Source organism: Engystomops pustulosus, chromosome 4 (genome assembly GCF_040894005.1).
Source record: "Engystomops pustulosus chromosome 4, aEngPut4.maternal, whole genome shotgun sequence".
NCBI lineage: Eukaryota > Metazoa > Chordata > Amphibia > Anura > Leptodactylidae > Engystomops > Engystomops pustulosus.
In genome coordinates, this window is record NC_092414.1 from 23,180,225 (window position 1) to 23,202,598 (window position 22,374).

The 22,374-nt window shown below is 43.3% G+C and overlaps 1 protein-coding gene across 6 annotated transcripts in view; it reads right to left on the reverse strand.

The window, feature by feature from the left end:
- The window catches only part of SGCD (sarcoglycan delta), a 454,320-nt gene that overhangs the window by 44,191 nt on the left and 387,755 nt on the right, over window positions 1-22,374 (reverse strand). For all 6 annotated transcript variants that reach the window (XM_072145505.1, XM_072145506.1, XM_072145503.1 and 3 more), the window contains 2 exons: window positions 14,844-14,931; window positions 9,810-9,929 (listed from right to left, as the gene is read on the reverse strand). In XM_072145505.1, coding sequence (XP_072001606.1) covers window positions 9,810-9,929; window positions 14,844-14,931 — 208 coding nt within the window. The remainder of the gene's footprint in view (window positions 1-9,809; window positions 9,930-14,843; window positions 14,932-22,374) is intronic.

Below are 22,374 nucleotides of genomic sequence, written 5' to 3' on the forward strand. Positions count from 1 at the left end.
GTCTAAGAGGCTTAGGGGGCCCATAAGGTGTCACTTTCCCATATGAGAAGACAATTACTATAAACCACACATTATAGTCATGGGGACCTGGCACAGACTTTGCACTGGGGCCCATCAGCTTTTGGTTACGCCACTGCCCAAAGGTTTATACCATTGGTGGCGAACTTATGGCACGGGTGCCAGAGGTGGCACTCGGAGCCCTCTCTTTTGGCACCCAGGCCATCACCCAGCACAAAGGTCTCCATTCAGGACTCAAGACCTGAATCAAGGAGGTGTGGACAGAGCTTGATTATCATTGTAGCCCCTTTTTCCGGACCTGTGATTCATCCTGTTAAGGGGACTTTAGAGGGAAACAACAATAATAATCCGAATTTCTCCTTCTTTCTCCTGTATTGGTGTCCTCAGGGCGCCAATACGTTTGAAACCTGTTACTTTAAATTGGCATTTGGCCCTTTGTGAAAAATATGGGGCTTTTGCTTGTAGTTTCGGCCCTCGGTCCCTAAAAGGTTCGCCATCACTGGTTTATACTTTCATATATAAAGTGCTGAATATCATAAAAAAACTTAAAGGTGCATTGCAGTTTCTGAAGTTTTGTCACCTACTCTAAGGATAATTTCAGAGTCCAACACCTTGTATCCCCCGCTGATAGACTGCCTGAAGCACATTGTCAGAACAAACTCCCATGCGGGCAATGGGCTTTACGTACAAAATTAGGGTAAGACTATTTTAGTTTCTGTGATACGGCACATAATGCATAAAAATGGGATTTGACTGTAACATGTGAATCTACCCCAAGGCTCAGGCAGGAAGCCGAATCCCATGTCTGAAAAAAAATTGGCACAATTATTTCAGGATTATGGAAGCTGGAGCCGCTGGAGCAGATGGAACATCGGGGTTAATAAAAGTTTATGTTTCCCTTAATATAAAATCTGTACGTTGTGAACCCGATCAATAGTGTCTATAGCGAATATAACCCTTTACTTACCTGAAGCAACAAATAAATAGTCAGGTTAATTAAAGAGACGGAGTTCTGCTCGTCTCAGAGGACGCACATCCAATAATACTTGGAGGGGATAATATATATATAATTGCATACTATATACCGTATATACTCGAGTATAAGCCGACCCAAGTATAAGCCAATGCCCCTGATTTTACCACAAAAACCTGGTAAAACCTTTATTTTTTTTACTTGAGTATAAGCCGTGTTTGGGTTTTCAGCACATTTTTTTGTGCTGAAAAACTAGGCTTATACTCGAGTATATATGGTAATTGTTAATATTCCTATTTATTTCATGGCTCAGCGCATCAACTGAAATATGGCAACTGATATCTGACACCGGGCTTGAACCCGATATAAAATCTGTTATTGGGGCCAGGAAGGTCAGATACAGGAGGTACAGGGGTTCGCTAGGTAGAAAGTGAAAAGATTTGAGCAAAGTATAATAAGCTCCTGCTACGGACAGACCTCGGGGTCTTTAACACGACCCCAGTTTTTCTGCTTGAAAGTCCTCACCTCGCAAATGTGATATTGTGTGTCAGCAGAGGTGAGTAATGTACTTACCTCTAGTGTTAAGCTCACCTTAGATGGTGTGGTCAATATGATCGCGACATCTAAGAGGTTGTGTTCTCCTAATCAGCTCAATGCTACTGTGTTTATCCAAAAAATGTAAAAAAAAAAACCTACCCTCAAAAGGCCTTTCAAAGAGGGGTTGAAATATAATTTCTACCCCGATAATAAGCCCTAGTTACAAACAGAGTTCTGGTGTTCTTTTAAAAAGGAGAGTCTTCCCTTTAATTACACAATGGTCCAATAGAACCACTGGTACAGTTTGGGATGTCATTTTCATATGCAGGTCTGTAAGTTTAACTATGGATATCTCTGATTCTGTGGCACCAAGAAAAACAATACTTATGGAATATTAAAGGGGAGACTCTCCTCTTTAAAATGACACCATGGTCCAGAAGATATGACTGTTTGAAACTTGACCCCTTTTATCATGTTGGCTGAAGGCAGCATGTAGGTGGAGGAAGAGGGAGCTGCAGAGAAGAGGGAGCTGACAGAGGCAACGTGCAGCTACATACACAAGAGGGCGCACATATAAGGAAAGTATCATTGATAGACATGAAAAATTGCGGCATATAATCCTATAGGCACTTAAAAATTCACAATGGACTTCAGGGTTTGGGGATTTATGATGATGTTCCGTTAGATATGATTATATTTACTGTGGATTTGATGGGAAAAAAATAAGTTATCCGCAGAAAATAAGCCTCAACCCATTTTTCAGTGCAAGAAAATAACAAAAAGGGTGTTTCTTATTATTCAGAGAAACATGGTGGCATAGTACTAGCAGCGGGTGGGAGAGCACTCACCCCAGGATCACCCCCAGAGTGAATGTAGTGCTGCCTAGAGTGTGAAAAGGCAGTAAGGGCAAAAGACTATACAAGTGGCCCCCGGGTTATGTACAAGATACAGTAGGTTCTTTAGGTTTGTTCTTAAGTAGAATTTTTATGCAAGTTGGAACTGTATATTTTATAAGTGTAACTAAAAATTATTTTTTTTTGTCCCATTGACAATTGGATTTTTGCTATAAGGGGAACAAGGATTATCAATAAAACTTCATTACAGACACATTACAGCTGATCATTGCAGCCTGGGACTAAAGTAACATCCAGAGAGCTTCACCAGAGGTCACAGTGGGCAGAGGGGTCCGTCTGTAACTAGGGGTCGTCTGTAAGGGCGCATTCACACTGCCGTTGCCCGCTGTACTGTTGCACTGCTCACCCCCACCCCTCTCCATAAGGATATATGGTGCACGGCTCCGTATGCTGAGAAAAGATAGGACACGTGCGGCAACGTACCGCTCCCATACGGCACCGCGCGCCCCTTGCCGGCCTATGGGGGACGTATATGCGACGTATGTACATCCCCCATACGGCCATGTGAATGAGGCCTAAGTGGGGTGTTCTTGAGTAGGGGACCACCTGTATTACATTATTACATATTCCAAGAAGAAAGAAACGATGTCCGCGCTTCAGGGATAACCAGGTAAAAATCAATTCTTTATTTTCATATTCTTTATAAAATCCATATTAGGCAAACTTGTACACGTGTGGTGGCCCAGGTGGAAAAACCAACGCGTTTCGCCCTCTCTCAGGGCTTAGTCATGGTCTCAATAGTTCAAAAAACATAATGGCAATTTAAAGATCCCGCTGCGGTGATGGCGTGTGACGTCACGGTCACGTGACCGAAATCACGTGATCAGACTGGGACGCGCCCACCAAGATACAGCGAGGTGTCATGATACATTAAGAACTTCAAATCATAAAACAAACATGATAAAAGGTAAGATGGGTAATGGATAGACACTGGACATGAAACCTAGGACATCCTAAACAAGTTAAATGTCCACAGAAAGTAAAAAGGAAGGAGGAAAAAAAATCCAGAGAGTAGGAGGGGACAGTTATCGGGCATAATGATCTTGTTAGCAATGCGATAATATGTGCATGAATATAGCAAATTAACAAATATGATACATACTGTCTAGTTATTGCACAAGCATAAATACCTAGGGAGGAAACATGATGAAAACATCATGTTCCAAGGAAATAATTAAATAAGCTATAGCCAAATGGAGTATAGCATTGTGATCCGTAGAAATAGTTAAATGGACTATATGATGGTTGCAACAGCTAAACAGTATTGAAAAGAAAGGGAAAATGTATTACAATCTGCATTGAACCCTACACAGGCTATGAAATGTTTAGTAAAGATAAAGAAGACGAAAGAAGAGAAAATATATATATATATACATATTACATAACCATGAACAACCAAAAAGACACATATGTAAAGCTAATGATAGCATAATATTAAATCCTGTCTTAGGTTCATTCCTAGGGGCTGGGTGGTTTTAAGTACAAACATCCAATATGTCTCTCTGTTCATGAGTTTCTTCCTATGGTCTCCCCCCCTCTTTGGTCTCTTTACTTTTTCTATACCCTGCCATCTGAAACTACTACTGTTCCCATTGTGAATATCCCGGAAATGCCTGGAGGCTGCTGACATATGTGTGAGGTTGATGTTTTTAATATCGGACAAATGTTTCCTAATGCGTGTTTTCAAGGAGTTAGTAGTGTGGCCCACGTATTGTATGTTGCACATGGTGCAGGATATTAGATAAATAACAAAGGTGGTATTACAATTTAAATAAGAGTTGATTTTATATTCATTTTTGGTTACACATGATGAGAAACTATTGGTGATTGAGAGATGTTCACAGGCAATGCATTTGAGGTGGCCACATTTATGATTACCCGGGTGATGTAACCAGGTATATTTTTTATTGTTTTTGTCCTCTAAGGTGCTACTTGTAAAATCACTAGGTGATACCATAGAACCTATAGTAGGAGCTTTTTTAGAGATGAATCTAACACCCACAGATAAACATTCCTTAAGTTCTTTACTTTGTTCCAAAATGGGTAGGTACTTTCTAATGGCTCTCTTCACTTGATGGAATTGATTACTATAGGTGGTTACAAAAGTAACGGGTGTAGAGTTGGATTTATGCTTATTGCTGACTGGTTTATTTAATAGGAGCATATTCCTGTCTACTTTTTCCATTTTCTTACGTGCCGAGGATAGAATCTCAGGTGTGTATTTTCTTGCTTTGAATCTTTTTTCCCAATCTGACAAATGATTGTCAAACACTTGACTGGAAGAACTGTTCCGGCGAAGTCGAATTAATTCGCCGTAGGGAATATTGTCCACTACATGCCTAGGGTGGCAGGAGGTGGACAATAATATGCTGTTACCAGCTGTGGGTTTACGAAAAGGAGACACTATTATGTTACTGTTGCTGCCTCGTATTGACACATCTAGGTAGTCAAGATTGCTTCCGCCAAAATAATGAGTAAATTGTAAATTCATGTCATTGTTGTTGATGTACTCTACAAAGTTATCAAACTCTGTACTAGTGCCTTGCCATATCCATAGCAAGTCGTCAATAAAACGACCAAACCACTGTATGGATGATCTGAAAGGGTTAGACTCAGAAAAGATGTATCTAATTTCCCACTGTATCATAAATATGTTGGCAAGGGAGGGGGAGAATTTCGCTCCCATAGGAGCCCCCTCCACTTGCAAATAAAAAAGAGAATCAAACATAAAAAAATTATTTTGCAACAAAAATTGAGTTGTCATAATGATAAACTCTTTCAATTGTGGGGAATACACACTAAACTCATTTAGATGTTTGGATAGATACAGTAATGCTAATTCATGGGGAATTGAAGAATAAAGGGCGACTACGTCGCAAGATGTCCAACTAAAACCCTCTCTCCACTCCATTTTATCAATTATTTGAAGTAAATGTTTAGTATCCCTAAGAAATGTTGGTGTAATCATGGTAAGTGGTTGTAAATAATTATCATCATTATTACATAGGGTTCTCTCCTATCACATTTTGCTATTGGATACGATGGCAGAATCCACCCGACATGAACCGCAAAGTTTTGTCCTCGCAAGTTTTTTCGGCTATGTCCTCCGAGATGCCGCTTGTTAATGAAAATTATATTAAATTAAAAACCTACTAAATGCACTGAATTCTTATCCATTTTTCATATCTATTTTGAATATAATGTGCGTACAATGGGACGAAACCAGCGGCCTTGAAGAAGCAGACCGAGCTTTTGGTCTCTGAAGGCCATCTTTTATGCAATACTCTTAAATGTACTCGTAGGCCGATCCGAATAAAATGCCAGCTTCGTTGTACGATAGCACAGACTTCCGTGCTTTATTCTAGAAGACTCACTTGACAAGGGCATTGTGCACACTCAAGGATGAAAATTCTTAGTCTCTGATATAATGTCTGCCTTCGACGGATGTGGTGAACAGATGGATCCACCATCCTCTTCTCATATCCCCAAGTGTCTCCATTGACGGTATGATCAGTGCCGCTATTCTCAACTGTGTGAACATCTAACCCTACAGATGCAAGTTTAGAATGCTACATCAATCTGATCCGACATGATGCAGTATCGGTAGATTTTGCCCTCAAACTGCGGACCATATCCGTGTGAATGAATGTAGTCTCACACCCAAGACAAAATGACTTTTTACAAGTTACGATCGTGACTGGGATCTTGCCATAAGATGACAAATCCATCACCGGCTCCGAAATTGTGCCTCTAGTTGAATCGGGCATCTTCTGCCCACGCCACGGCCTAACCTGGGTGATAACCATGGCCTTAGGCTGCCAGTACTTGTTCAGGTTTTGATCATGGCCTTAGGCAGGTAGTACATGTTCAGAGTTCATTTAGATTTTTTGATGCATTTTTTTCAGGCTAAAGCAAGGAGTGAGTTCAAAAAATAGAGAAGAACTATATTTCCTTTATGCTTCCCCTCTTTTATCACCAAGATATCCCGAATAACGGATCACTTGAGATGTACTGTACATGGGACTTGGCATCTATAAATTTTGAATGACTTCCATAAATGTGTCAAACGTTGTCGGCTGCAGATAAAAGTGGCCGTCATCATCTTGTGCAGATCCTACGTTTATTAACTACAGTGTATTACGGAGATAATAAGCACAAAAAAATACCAGTAAAAGTCTATAAAACATCAACATCACAAGATTATCTAGACTAGATTACATCTTCATCCTAACTAAGGGGACCTGTGGAAAGGTTTCTCTTGGTTGACCGCCTAATACAGTGATGGCCAACCTTCCGAGCTCGGTGCGTCAAAATTCATAAACAAATTAGCATAACTCATGAGCACCATGAACATATATGGCTCCTGTAAGCTATCCGTACGAATAGCAGGTCCATAGAAGTGCACTGTGCACTGTACGATGTGCACAACGTGTGTCACCGTACCGTGCCGCAGCCGGCATGTATGCTCTATCTATTGCCATAAGGAGCACACGTGCCTGGGATGACTCTACTATCCCCCCTGTAGTCACTGAAATGGACCTTGCCCCCATCTACCACTAACAAATTTAGTGCTGGTGGGAGCTGTCAGCTGGCTAAGGGCGTGTCCCCTCTTACTCATAGGTTAGCCATAATTGACGGAAAAATGATGTACAAGAACAGAATGGGAGCTATAATTGGTCGCTACTGGAACTTAGTTGGGGGTCTTAAGTAAGGACTTTCTCTATGACATCTGTATTTTTTAGTAGACTGTATGGACTGTGGTTGTCCCTTATGGTATGGGCTCAGATGACATGTTACGTATGAAAGTGTAGAGGTCACTAGTGTAGGGGACACCTATCCTTGACATGGCGTTCTCAAGTGAAGGACCTCCTCTATGACATGTTTCAGTAGTGTGTATGGACTGTGGTTGTCCATAATGGTATATTCCCCAACATATATCCCCACAAGTGCCATAGACTCAGGTGTCATGTTATGTATGAGAGTGTTTAGGTCACTCGTTCATTTTTGTAGACGTGGCTCCTAATCTTTGGACACCTTTCCCTTCCAGCCAAACTCTACTTGTTCTGGTGAGACAACCTCAGTAACAGTATAATGACAACCACAGATGACCCCTTAGGTTGTCCACCACAGTGTGTAATTCATGTCCACCAGAACTCATCCCATCCTTAGTTCCTTTGGTCTGGGTGTTGTTCACCTCTACAGGACGGCACACGGACCACCAGCGTGTGCCTTATATTCGTCCATACTGTGGTGGACGTGGTCTTGGAGTTGAGGGTCTACAACAATCTCCAAGCCTGTCTGTGTTGTAGACTTAGACATTTGCAGGCCTCAGGCCTCATTCACATACAGATATAAATATATAAGACTGGTGCTGTCTCCGAGAAAAGTATAGATAGATATCTTCACTATTCCCTCCAACGAGAGCCTCGTACCCTATCCAAAATCCATCAAAACCTCTCGTATCTATATTATTAATAGAGCGGTTCTGTGGATGAGGTCTCCATAGTGCCACCAGTCTGACGTTCCTTGAGATAATATGTCAGACATGGAGTGAGAGATAAGATCTGAATTAGGAAATTCCTTTTTAAATTGTCATTTTATCGGAGTTGCCATCGCTGTGGGATTTCCATCACTCTGACAACCTTCTTTAGAAAGCTCCATCACTGGGTAATTTAAGAGAACTTGAGGTAGACTCTCTAGGGTCTCGAGAAAACTCAGCTTCTCCTACAAGAAATCATGATCTCGCTTCAGTCAGAGGAGTATCACCAGATAAGTATTTAGTGCTAAGCCGCCTGTAGTTACCATGGATACCAGCGGGATAAGATAGCGGGGCCTGTACTCATAGTCTACATCATAACATAAGTAGTGCATAAGCAGATCAGGAAGATCACATCTCTAATGCAACCAATTACTTACCTGGATTATTTTGAAGACTGCAATTTTTGTAACATTCTAAAAGCAAAAACTATACAACCTGTTATGATAACATGCTGCCAGAAGATAACAAAAAATATGTACAATCCTGCTCTATAACATGCTGCCTGCGGATAACAAAAATATGTACAATCCTGCTCTATAACATGCCGCCTGCAGATAACAAAAATATATACAATCCTGCTCTATAACATGCTGCCTGCGGATAACAAAAATATGTACAATCCTGCTCTATAACATGCTGCTTGCAGATAACAAAAATATGTACAATCCTGCTCTATAACATGCTGCCTGCAGATAACAAAAAATATGTACCATCTGCTCAGCTCCCCCTGCTGTATAACATGCTGCCTGCAGATAGGACACTATGTACAATCTGCTCAGCTCCTCCTGCTCTATAACATACTGCCTGTAGATAGGACACTTTGTACAATCTGCTCACCTCCTCCTGCTCTATAACATGCTGCCTGCAGATAAAAAACTATGTACAATGTGCTCAGCTCCTACTGCTCTATAACATGCTCCCTGAAGATAAAAAACGATGTATAATCTGCTCAGCTCCTCCTGCTCTATAACATGCTTCCTGCAGATAAACAACTATGTACAATCCTGCTTTATAACATGCTGCCTGCAGATAAACAACTATGTACAATCTGCACAGCTCCTCCTGCTCTATAACATACTGCCTGCAGATAGGACACTATGTACAATCTGCTCAGCTCCTCCTGCTATATAACATGTTTCCTGCAGATAGGACACTATGTACAATCTGCTAAGCTCCTCCTGCTCTACAACATTCTGCCTACAGATAGGACACTATGTACAATCTGCTCAGCTCCTCCTGCTCTGTAACATGCTGCTGACACATAGGACATTGCGTACAATTTGCTCAGCTCCTGTTGCTCTATAACAAGCTGCCAGTTCATAGGTCACTTTGCACAATCTACTCAGCATCTCCTGCTCTATAACATGCTGTGGATAAATAGGACATTTTGTACAATCTGCTCAGCTCCTAATGGTCTATATATTTCTGTGTGCAGTTAGGACACTATGTACAATCTGCTCAGCTACTCCTGCTCTATAACATGCTCCTTAAGTAATAGTCACAGTCATGACCCAAAACGGTCCTGCATTTCTCTCCAAGTTTAGGCAAAGGTAGAGAATCAGTAGTAGTGACCATGATCCAGTCCTGTGCACCGATGAAAAGGGCCACTACTTCCAGTAGACTAAGAATCCTGGATCCCTTGTTATTTCATGGTTAGGACCCTGATACACTGTAGAGAGATTAGAGCCGCTGCTGTATGTAGCTCATAGTACGGATATGACAAGTCATCTTACCCTCCCGTAACAACAGAAACAAGTAGTAAAAGTGATAACCGCACAACCGAATATTATACAAGTACTTGTATGACGTAATAATGAGTAAAATTTACCTAAAACGCGCAATCTCTCTGCTCCGACCACAACTTCCTTGTCATTGGCAGCAAACAGAAGCTTTCCGTCATTGGACATCACCTCCAGATTCTTCCCTCGGGCCCGAATACCGTCTGACGCTACGAAGAAACACAACAGGAGAGTCAAATATTGAATCAACACGACTGGTGATACTGGTGACTGTGGTTATCCTGCTGGGGCTCACATTCATCAAATGATTATTATCCACTCAAAGTAAATCGACCATCAAAATCCATCATGATAAACCAGGGGCACTTACTTATAGACCCAGGCACTGTGACTGTGGTAATCTTCTTATATTTGTCATCCATGGCCTCCTTCCTTCTAAAATCAACTTTTAAAATTATGCTAATGAACCTGAAGGGCTCTGGGGCGTTAATATAGTGACTCCACCTATGTTTCTCCCTCCCCCTGCTCCCTCAGCCTAATCTCATGGTAGCAGAGGAAGTTTCAGCACACAGGGAGGGGGAAGTGCTCCTGCACAGTGTAACAGCCTGTGAATCTGCAGCACGGAAGGGCTCTGATTATGCCCTGCCTGGCGTAGGATAAACGCTGCGCTGTTGGCAGCCTGATACATCAAGAGGCAGAATCGGGCTGCGAATTTGCACGAGCGCCAGCATATGATAAATATCCCCCAAAATATCTATGAGTAAATGTCTGTAGTTTATCATGATGGATTTTGATGGAAGATTTCCTTTAGTGGGTTATTCAGACCTAAGCACCACATAAAAGATAGGGGATAATTAGCTGATCGGTAAGGGTCCGTTGAACCCCAAATAAATGGAACCGCTCATGGCAACCAATCAGAGCTCAGCTTTCAATTCTCCACAGCAGTTTATAAAGTGAAAGCTGAGCTCTGATTGGTTTCCATGGGCAACTAGAACGGTTTTACCTTAGACACTTATGATAAATCTCCCCCAAGGACTTTAGGTGGTCACTAAATTCACGAGGCCACGTTCAGGGTCAATTTGTTCTTCTTTGGAGGACCTTTGGTGACATCAGCAGTAAAGTGTGAGGGTTCTTCCCTCTGTTCCACCTGACCACTAAGTAGGACATAATCTCCTTAATTCCCTGGTGGACAATACATTTACTTATTTTACTACTTGCAGAATTTGGAGAACAAAGATCTAGTGCTCGGAAACCTCTCTCTATTATTGTAAAAGGTTACCGGTATTAAAATTCGGAAAAATGATTACTGTAAGAGGAGATTACTGAATACCTCTTCAGGTTAGGAACAAAAGGCCTGCCATAGAAAATAAATGACATGAATGGCCTACTTACAGGAGGAAACAGCTATTGATCTACAGCCGTACAGATCCAGAGAGACCGAATTATCATCCCAGACACCGGAGCTGGAAATTCATTATGTACATCAGCCCTGTATGGTACCTACCTATGGCCAGCTATGGTATGTACTCAGTATATACATCAGCCCTGTATGGTACCTACCTATGGCCAGCTATGGTATGTACTCAGTATATACATCAGCCCTGTGTGGTAACTACCTATGGCCAGCTATGGTATGTACTGAGTATACACATCAGCCCTGTATGGTACCTACCTATGGCCAGCTATGGTATGTACTCAGTATATACATCAGCCCTGTATGGTACCTACCTATGGCCAGCTATGGTATGTACTCAGTATATACATCAGCCCTGTATGGTACCTACCTATGGCCAGCTATGGTATGTACTCAGTATATACATCAGCCCTGTATGGTACCTACCTATGGCCAGCTATGGTATGTACTGAGTATACACATCAGCCATGTATGGTACCTACCTATGGCCAGCTATGGTATGTACTCAGTATATACATCATCCCTGTATGGTACCTACCTACGGCCAGCTATGGTATGTACTCAGTATATACATCATCCCTATATGCTACCTACCTATGGCCAGCTATGGTATGTACTCAGTATATACATCAGCCCTGTATGGTACCTACCTATGGCCAGCTATGGTATGTACTGAGTATACACATCAGCCCTGTATGGTACCTACCTATGGCCAGCTATGGTATGTACTCAGTATATACATCAGCCCTGTATGGTACCTACCTATGGCCAGCTATGGTATGTACTCAGTATATACATCAGCCCTGTATGGTACCTACCTATGGCCAGCTATGGTATGTACTGAGTATACACATCAGCCATGTATGGTACCTACCTATGGCCAGCTATGGTATGTACTCAGTATATACATCAGCCCTGTATGGTACCTACCTATGGCCAGCTATGGTATGTACTGAGTATACACATCAGCCATGTATGGTACCTACCTATGGCCAGCTATGGTATGTACTCAGTATATACATCATCCCTGTATGGTACCTACCTACGGCCAGCTATGGTATGTACTCAGTATATACATCATCCCTGTATGGTACCTACCTATGGCCAGCTATGGTATGTACTCAGTATATACATCAGCCCTGTATGGTACCTACCTATGGCCAGCTATGGTATGTACTCAGTATATACATCAGCCCTGTATGGTACCTACCTATGGCCAGCTATGGTATGTACTCAGTATATACATCAGCCCTGTATGGTACCTACCTATGGCCAGCTATGGTATGTACTCAGTATATACATCAGCCCTGTATGGTACCTACCTATGGCCAGCTATGGTATGTACTGAGTATACACATCAGCCATGTATGGTACCTACCTATGGCCAGCTATGGTATGTACTCAGTATATACATCATCCCTGTATGGTACCTACCTACGGCCAGCTATGGTATGTACTCAGTATACACATCAGCCCTGTATGGTACCTACCTATGGCCAGCTATGGTATGTACTCAGTATATACATCAGCCCTGTATGGTACCTACCTATGGCCAGCTATGGTATGTACTCAGTATATACATCAGCCCTGTATGGTACCTACCTATGGCCAGCTATGGTATGTACTCAGTATATACATCAGTCCTGTATGGTACCTACCTATGGCCAGCTATGGTATGTACTCAGTATATACATCATCCCTGTATGGTACCTACCTACGGCCAGCTATGGTATGTACTCAGTATACACATCAGCCCTGTATGGTACCTACCTATGGCCAGCTATGGTATGTACTCAGTATATACATCAGCCCTGTATGGTACCTACCTACGGCCAGCTATGGTATGTACTCAGTATATACATCAGCCCTGTATGGTACCTACCTATGGCCAGCTATGGTATGTACTCAGTATATACATCAGCCCTGTATGGTACCTACCTATGGCCAGCTATGGTATGTACTCAGTATATACATCATCCCTGTATGGTACCTACCTATGGCCAGCTATGGTATGTACTCAGTATATACATCAGCCCTGTATGGTACCTACCTATGGCCAACTATGGTATGTACTCAGTATATACATCCTCCCTGTATGGTACCTACCTATGGCCAGCTATGGTATGTACTCAGTATATACATCATCCCTGTATGGTACTACCTATGGCCAGCTATGGTATGTACTCAGTATATACATCAGCCCTGTATCTCTGTATATACAGCATCCCTGTATGGCACCTAACTATGGCCAGCTATGGTATGTACTAAGTATACACATCAGCCCTGTATGGTACCTACCTATGGCCAGCTATGGTATGTACTGAGTATACACATCAGCCCTGTATGGTACCTACCTATGGCCAGCTATGGTATGTACTCAGTGTATACATCAGCCCTGTATGGTACCTACCTATGGCCAGCTATGGTATGTACTCAGTATACACATCATCCCTGTATGGGATCTACCTATAACCAGCTATGGTATGTACTCAGTATATACATCAGCCCTGTATCTCTGTATATACAGCATCCCTGTATGGCACCTAACTATGGACAGCTATGGTATGTACTGAGTACACACATCAGCCCTGTATGGTACCTACCTATGGCCAGCTATGGTATGTACTGAGTATACACATCAGCCCTGTATGGTACCTACCTATGGCCAGCTATGGTATGTGCTCAGTATAGACATTATCCCTGTATGGTACCTACCTATGGCCAGCTATGGTATGTACTCAGTATACACATCAGCCCTGTATGGTACCTACCTATGGCCAGCTATGGTATGTACTAAGTATACACATCAGCCCTGTATGGTACCTACCTATGGCCAGCTATGGTATGTACTCAGTATATACATCAGCCCTGTATCTCTGTATATACAGCATCCCTGTATGGCACCTAACTATGGACAGCTATGGTATGTACTAAGTATACACATCATCCCTGTATGGGATCTACCTATAACCAGCTATGATATGTACTCAGTATACATATCATCCCTGTATGGTACCTACCTATGGCCAGCTATGGTATGTACTCAGTATATACATCAGCCCTATATCTCTGTATATACATCATCCCTGTATGGCACCTAACTATGGACAGCTATGGTATGTACTGAGTACACACATCAGCCCTGTATGGTACCTACATATGGCCAGCTATGGTATGTACTCGGTATATATATCAGCCCTGTATGGTATGCTAAGCATTATGTTTCATACCCTACCTGAGGGGCTGTTATTTAGTAGTGAAAAAGCTGATGACGGTGTCCCTCATACCATGAGACCACATCTATAAATGCTACATTATGGTTTAGGCATCTAGTATAGATTTCAAGTTAAAACTGGAAGCTTTTGGTTCCACCCGTACAAGACATCATTAGGGAAAAATGTTCTCCTACACATAAAGTCAGCTGGTCTCTGGTGATATGGCCCCAATGTGAATACACTCCTGTGGAACACCCGGAACATCCTGCTTCTTTCCGAGTGACTCTTCTAACAGAAAAGTAATTGAGAGCTTGATAATTTTGGCACTTAAGGCCTTAGACAGTTGCAGTAAAGATGCCTCCATGACATGCACCATTACATGGGCCACTGAAATATGAGAAGATGTTCTCACTTGCTCCATAAACCAGAAGGTACAAAGGTCTCGACCTTCAAGAATCCCTAGACAGAGAAGAAGTTCCGAAGCAGCTTCCTACCTGTGACGAGTTGAGTGACGGGCTTCATATCCTGGTTGAGAATATTGAGGGTTATATTTCGATCTGACTGAAGGTACAGCGGGCTCCCCTGTAGGCATGACAACACGGGGACAACCGATTAGCGCCTGATAATTTACAATACCCAAAGATCACACATGACATTCATAGTGGCTCATACAGTTTCATCATGCACATCCCCGCAAGGCAAAAATATTCAATTCATACAATAAAATGTATCTGCCATCACAAGAAGAATTTCCAGATCATAATTCTACAGTTTTGTATGAAAAGGTCTTGAAATGAAGACTTTAAAGGTGATGACGATCCTTAGTTTCCTGGTTTTTTGAAAGTAAGTTTTTAGATTTTTTTTTCCTATAGTAGTTTTATTCTTTAGTAAAACTTCCCCGATGATCAGGTTCCAGTTTGGTATTCGGGTTAGGCCGTCTCACCCAAGCATATTGCCACATTGGCTGTTTAACCGTAAATACGGCAATATATCCGAGTCAGGTGACCAAACCCCCCCCCCCCCCAACCTTCAGGTCCGCTCATCTCTACTTGCGACCACTTTGATGAAAATAACAGGTTGACTCTTACACAAGCTCAGAACATGGTGTGAGGTCTAACAATCCCACTGAAAGAGATACATTAGGGTATATCATAGGGTATCACCAGCCTTCATTAAAGGTGTCATGAACCTCACACACATGAATCATGGATCATACCATCTATATTTATAGGGAATGAGGAAATCTTGTGTTGGGCTTCCACTCTTCTCCGGATCTTTCACAAATTGTTGAAAGGTTTTTATGACCATGGCAACTTACTGAAAGTTTAATGTCTGTAGACATCATGTTAGGATTGGTACACAAAAGACAGGGGATAGTGTGCCCTGAGCTTGCCCCAACCTCTGTCCCTTCCTATAGCCCCCCCACGCTAAACCGTGGGGCGACTACTTGAAGACTCGAAATATTCTGGGTAAGTGTGGGAAGGGGAACACAAACAGACTGACAAACATAAAACATAAAAGAATAGTAAACAAGCCGGAGTCACAACTAGAGGGTACGTCAAAAGCAGAATCAGTAAGCAAGAGTCAAAGTCCAAAACTAGCCGAGTTAGCAACAATATAGATACAGATACAGAGCAATACAAACTAGCAGCAACCAGGTGGAGAAAGGGATTTTCAAACACTGGCACTGGTGACTAGTGAAGCTGCAATTTATGCAGCCAGAACTCCACCTCCAGAACCTGATAGGTGCTGGACAGCATCTGGGAATTAACCCCTCATGGTGCAGAAACAACCAAGCACCAAGCAGAGGTTCAAAGTCCCAGCCACTCCTAGACAGCGCGAGATCTTAGCAGCCGCTGCCCAGGACGAGAGGTGGAGTTTGCGCGGATACGCGCCGGGGTTCGGAGAACGCTGCTGGTACCACCAGAAGAACCAGAAGTCCCAGCAATCTCCCTAGCGAACCTGACAGTACCCCCCCCCTGACGGGGGGCCTTCGGACCCCTAGATCTTAAAGATGGCTTCTGAGGGTAGGTCTGATGAAATAACCTGAGTAACCGTGGAGCATGAACATCTCTAGCCGGAACCCAAGACCTATCCTCAGGACCAAAACCTTTCCAATGGACCAGGTACTGCAGGGAGTTACCTACCCATCTGGAATTCACCACCTTTTCCACCTCAAATTCCAGATTCCCCTCCACAATAGATGGAGAAGGAGGGTCAGAAAGAGGCAAAACAGGCTCAACATAGCGCTTCAGAAGACTCTTATGGAAGGTGTTATGGACCCGCCACCCTGCTGGAAGTGTAATCTTGAAGGAAACCGGGTTAACAATATGAGTAACAACAAACGGACCCACAAACCTGGGCGCAAACTTCAAAGAGGGGACCTTCAATTTAAGGTTTTTAGTAGATAACCACACTTTATCCCCCACCACAAACGTATCAGATTTAGTGCGCCTTCTTTCAGTTTGTTGGACCATAGAATTTTGTGTCCTCTGAATATTCTCCCGAACTTGTGACCAGAGCGAGCGCAACTTGGATGTAATGGCTTCCGCTCGAGGAATATTAGAGACAGGCACAGATGAAAAAGAGAAACGTGGATGAAAACCATAATTGCAGAAAAACGGAGATACCTGTGTGGACGAACTACAGTGGTTATTAATAGCAAATTCTGCCAACGGAAGGAATTTCACCCACTGGTCCTGACTGTCCGAGACAAAGAGTCGCAGATATTGAATCATCTCCTGATTCATTCTCTCGGACTGACCATTAGACTCAGGATGAAACGCTGAGGAGAACGACAGATTAACTTCCAGTCTAGAACAAAATGCTCGCCAAAATTTGGAAACAAATTGTACGCCCCTATCAGACACAATATCATCTGGTATACCATGGAGGCGTACAATGTTCTGTATAAACAAATCAGCCAATTCTTCAGCTGAAGGTAACTTTTTTAATGGAACAAAGTGTCCCATCTTGGAGAAACGGTCCACTACCACCCAAATCACTGTATAGCCTTGAGATGCTGGCAGATCAGTGACAAAATCCATTGACACTTTAGACCATGGCCTGGTGGGAACTGGAAGCGGAAGAAGAGGCCCCTCAGGACGTCTCCTGGGAGTCTTTCCTCGCGCACAGACCTGACAGGCTTGGACAAATGCGTGCACATCATTAGTCATGTGAGGCCACCAGTAACTTCTCTTTAAGAGATCCAAGGTACTCCGCATTCCCGGATGACCTGCCAATACTGAGCAATGCGTCTCCTCCAACACTCTCAAACGACAAGAAAGAGGAACAAATAATTTGCCTTCCGGAAGGTCTTTGGGTGCAGATTTTTGTCCTGCTAAAATTTGAGAGGAGAGGTGGGAGGAGACAGCTGCCAACACAACACCTGGAGACAAAATATTACTGTCCGTAGTCGCTGGAAGCTCAGGAGTCCCGAAGCTACGGGACAAGGCATCAGCCTTCACATTTTTTGACCCAGGTCGGTAGGTGACCACAAAATTAAAGCGAGAGAAAAACAAGGCCCACCTAGCCTGACGTGAGTTCAAACGCTTAGCAGTATCCAAATATACTAAGTTCTTATGATCTGTGAGCACAGTTATCGGATGAAGAGCTCCTTCCAAAAAGTGTCGCCAGACTTCAAATGCCCACTTAATGGCAAGGAGCTCTCGATTACCAATATCATAATTCCTCTCACAAGAGGAAAACTTTCTAGAGAAATATGCACAGGGCCTAAGTCTGGTGAGAGTGGAGGACCCCTGAGACAACACTGCACCTACTCCTACCTCGGAGGCATCAACCTCCACAACAAACGGTAGAGAGAGGTCAGGTTGAACCAAAACTGGGGCTGACGAGAATGCCGCTTTTAAAGTTTCAAACGCTGAGCAAGCGGCAGGAGACCAGTTGTTTGGATCAGCACCCTTACGGGTTAGATCCGTGAGGGGTTTGGCGATCACAGAAAAGTTCTTTATAAAGTTCCGATAATAGTTAGCGAAACCTAAAAATCGTTGTAGGGCCTTAAGATTGGTAGGCCGAACCCAGTCCGTGAGCGCCTGAACCTTACTCGGATCCATCTGTACATCAGAGGGAGTCACAACATAACCTAAGAAGGAAACCTTCTGGACGCAAAAAACACACTTTTCCAGCTTAGCGAAGAGGTGGTTTTTGCGCAACCTGGTAAGTACTTGGCGGAGATGTTGCTGGTGAGAAACCATATCAGGAGAAAAAATCAAAATATCGTCTAGATACACCACCATAAACACACCGATGTAATCATGAAAAATGGAGTTCATAAAGCCTTGAAAAACCGCTGGGGCATTACTCAAACCAAAGGGCATAACCAGGTATTCAAAGTGCCCCAAAGGTGTATTAAATGCGGTTTTCCACTCATCCCCTTCTCGGACCCGAATCAGGTTATAAGCCCCTCTGAGATCTAATTTAGAGAAAACTTGGGCCCCAGAAACCTGATTAAAGAGATCCGGGATCAAGGGGAGGGGACCTGAGTTTTTTACCGTTATCTTATTTAATTCTCGATAGTCAATACACGGCCGTAAACCACCATCTTTTTTCTCCACAAAAAAGAACCCGGCCCCAGTGGGCGACTCAGAGGGACGAATATGTCCGATTGCCAAACTCTCATCAATATAACTCTTCAGTGCCTCCCGTTCTGGTACCGACAAGTTATATATACGACCCTTTGGCAATCTAGCATCAGGAAGAAGGTCAATTTTACAATCAAACTCCCTGTGAGGAGGAAGGACTTGGGACAAGGGTTTTGAAAACACATCTGAGTAGTCCGAGAGAAAACCTGGAAGACCCTGATCTTCCGTCACTACTGTACATAGTGAAACTCTGGTCAGGTGCTCCTTACAGAGAGGACCCCAATGAACCAGCTCCAGAGTTTCCCAATTAATTACCGGATTATGGATCCGGAGCCAGGGTAGACCAAGAATGACATTTTCAGACAGGTTTTCCATAACTAGAAAAGAACACCATTCTTCATGCATAGCTCCTACCATAAGCTTTATCTGCGGGGTTCGGAATTTGATCAACCCTGCCTGTAGAGGGGTCAAATCCGCACCCGACATCTGGATAGGAGTGGACAATGGAATCAATGACATGCGAAACTGAGAGACAAAATTATAATCGATTAAATTAGTCGCAGCACCTGAATCCAAAAAGGCGCGACCAGTGCAGGAAACAGACTGAAACTTAACCGTACAAGGTAAATACATTCTAGACACAATAGGGAGTACCTGAGCTCCTAAGCAGTCCCCCCGACTACTGCTTAGGAGCGGAAGTTTTCCTGCTGCTGCCTCTTGGAACAGGTGTTGATCTGATGATCAGGACTTCCACAGTAGAAACAAAGATGGCGTCTTATTCGATGTTGCTTCCGCTGTGCAGGAGAGATGCTATCCAGCTCCATGGATTCCAATTCTGGACTACCTGGAGACGGACTGGCCGCTGGCTGACAGTCCGAGGACACCCGAGGTGATCGCCTGGATCTTAGGCGACGATCAACTCGGATGACCAGAGTCATAGCATCATCTAATGTCTGAGGCTCGGCATAAGCTAAGACTAAGTCCTGTACTCGGTCTGACAGTCCGGACATAAATTGGTCTTTTAGGGCGCAGTCATTCCATTGAGAGTCAGTCACATACTGTCTGAACTGGGCACAATAATCTTCTGCTGTCCGTTTTCCCTGACACAGAGATCTAAGGTGGGAAACTGCAAGTGCTCGGCGGTCAGGTTCGTCATAAATCTGGCCTAAAGCAGAAAAAAAAGCGTCAAGAGAAGAACGGGATGGAGAGTCAGGTGGGAGAGAAAAAGCCCAATTTTGCGGATCCCCACGCAACAGGGAAATTACCACGCCCACCCTTTGAATCTCTGTGCCCGATGAACGAGGGCGTAAAGAAAAGTAAAGTTTACAGCCCTCCCGAAATGAAAAAAATTTCTTACGGTCACCAAAAAACACGTCAGGGAGAGGAACCTTAGGTTCAGGCATGGGTGGCAGTGGATCCTGCGGTGATGTCTGCCGTGGAACCTGCATAGATTCCTGAATTTGGAGACGGGAAGCTAGATCCTGAACAAGCTGAGTTAGGGTCTGGACCTGAGCGACCACAGCTGACAAAGGCTCCATGGAAGGAGAGAATGTAGCAGGTCGGATACAGGATGCAGACCTATGTGTGGCCAGTGTTTCTGTTAGGATTGGTACACAAAAGACAGGGGATAGTGTGCCCTGAGCTTGCCCCAACCTCTGTCCCTTCCTATAGCCCCCCCACGCTAAACCGTGGGGCGACTACTTGAAGACTCGAAATATTCTGGGTAAGTGTGGGAAGGGGAACACAAACAGACTGACAAACATAAAACATAAAAGAATAGTAAACAAGCCGGAGTCACAACTAGAGGGTACGTCAAAAGCAGAATCAGTAAGCAAGAGTCAAAGTCCAAAACTAGCCGAGTTAGCAACAATATAGATACAGATACAGAGCAATACAAACTAGCAGCAACCAGGTGGAGAAAGGGATTTTCAAACACTGGCACTGGTGACTAGTGAAGCTGCAATTTATGCAGCCAGAACTCCACCTCCAGAACCTGATAGGTGCTGGACAGCATCTGGGAATTAACCCCTCATGGTGCAGAAACAACCAAGCACCAAGCAGAGGTTCAAAGTCCCAGCCACTCCTAGACAGCGCGAGATCTTAGCAGCCGCTGCCCAGGACGAGAGGTGGAGTTTGCGCGGATACGCGCCGGGGTTCGGAGAACGCTGCTGGTACCACCAGAAGAACCAGAAGTCCCAGCAATCTCCCTAGCGAACCTGACACATCAAGGCTGAGTAACTGCTCAGAGGGTTTGGGAACCCAGACCTGCAGTGGTGGCCATATAAGTTGTCATAGACTAGAAGAAATAGTAGATGTTTTATGGACATGTCCAAAGAGGACAACCCATATGTATAGGAAATGATGAAATCCTGTGTTGTGGTTTCATTCTTCTCCATAGTTTTCAAATGTTGTCGAAAAGTTTTTATGGCCATGGCAACTAACTGAAAGCCTAATGTCTGTAGACGTCTTCCATTATTATTATACAACAAGGCTGAGAAACTGCTCAGAGGATTTAGGACTCCAGACCTGTAATGGTGGCCATAGAAGTTGTCATCGACTAACAGATATAGTAGATGTTTATGAAAATGTCCGAAGAGGACAACCCATATACAGGCGGTCCCCTACTTAAGAACACTCGACTTACATACGACCCCTAGTTACAAATGGACCTCTGGATGTTGGTAATTTATTGTGCTTTAGTCCTAGGCTACAATGATCAGCTATAACAGATATCACCGGTGTCTGTAATGAAGCTTTATTGTTAATCCTGATTCTCATGACAACCCAACATTTTTAAAATCCAATTGTGACCGAGACCAAAAAGGTTCTGGCTGGGATTACAATGATAAAATATACAGTTACGACTTACATACAAACTCAACTTAAGAACAAACCTACAGACCCTATCTTGTATGTAACCCGGGGACTGCCTGTATATAGGAAATGAGGCAATCTCGTGTTGGGGTTCTACTCTTCTCCATAGTTTTCACATGTTGTCAAAAAGTTTTTATGGCCATAGCAACTAACTGAAAGCCTAATGTCTGTAGACATCTCCCATTATGATTTCATAACGCTGAGAAACTACTCAGAGGGTTTGGGAGTCTAGAATTGTAATAGTGGCCATATAAGATGTCATCGACTAACAGATATAGTAGATTGTTATCCACTTGTCCGAAGAGGACAACCCAACTACTCACATTTTAGATGATTCCTAACTCTTTAATACACAGTGACCTAGCATGATATTTCTTACCTCCTAACTGTACTCAACCAGACTCCAGGTGCTGAATGACCATTGTGGTTTTCTGATAAGAAGCCTGACCATGAGTAGATAAATATATGTATCTCGATATAAAACTGTCCGGCAGCCAAAACCTTCCAGACCAAACTAATCAAAAAGTATATTGCCAAGTTATCGTCAACA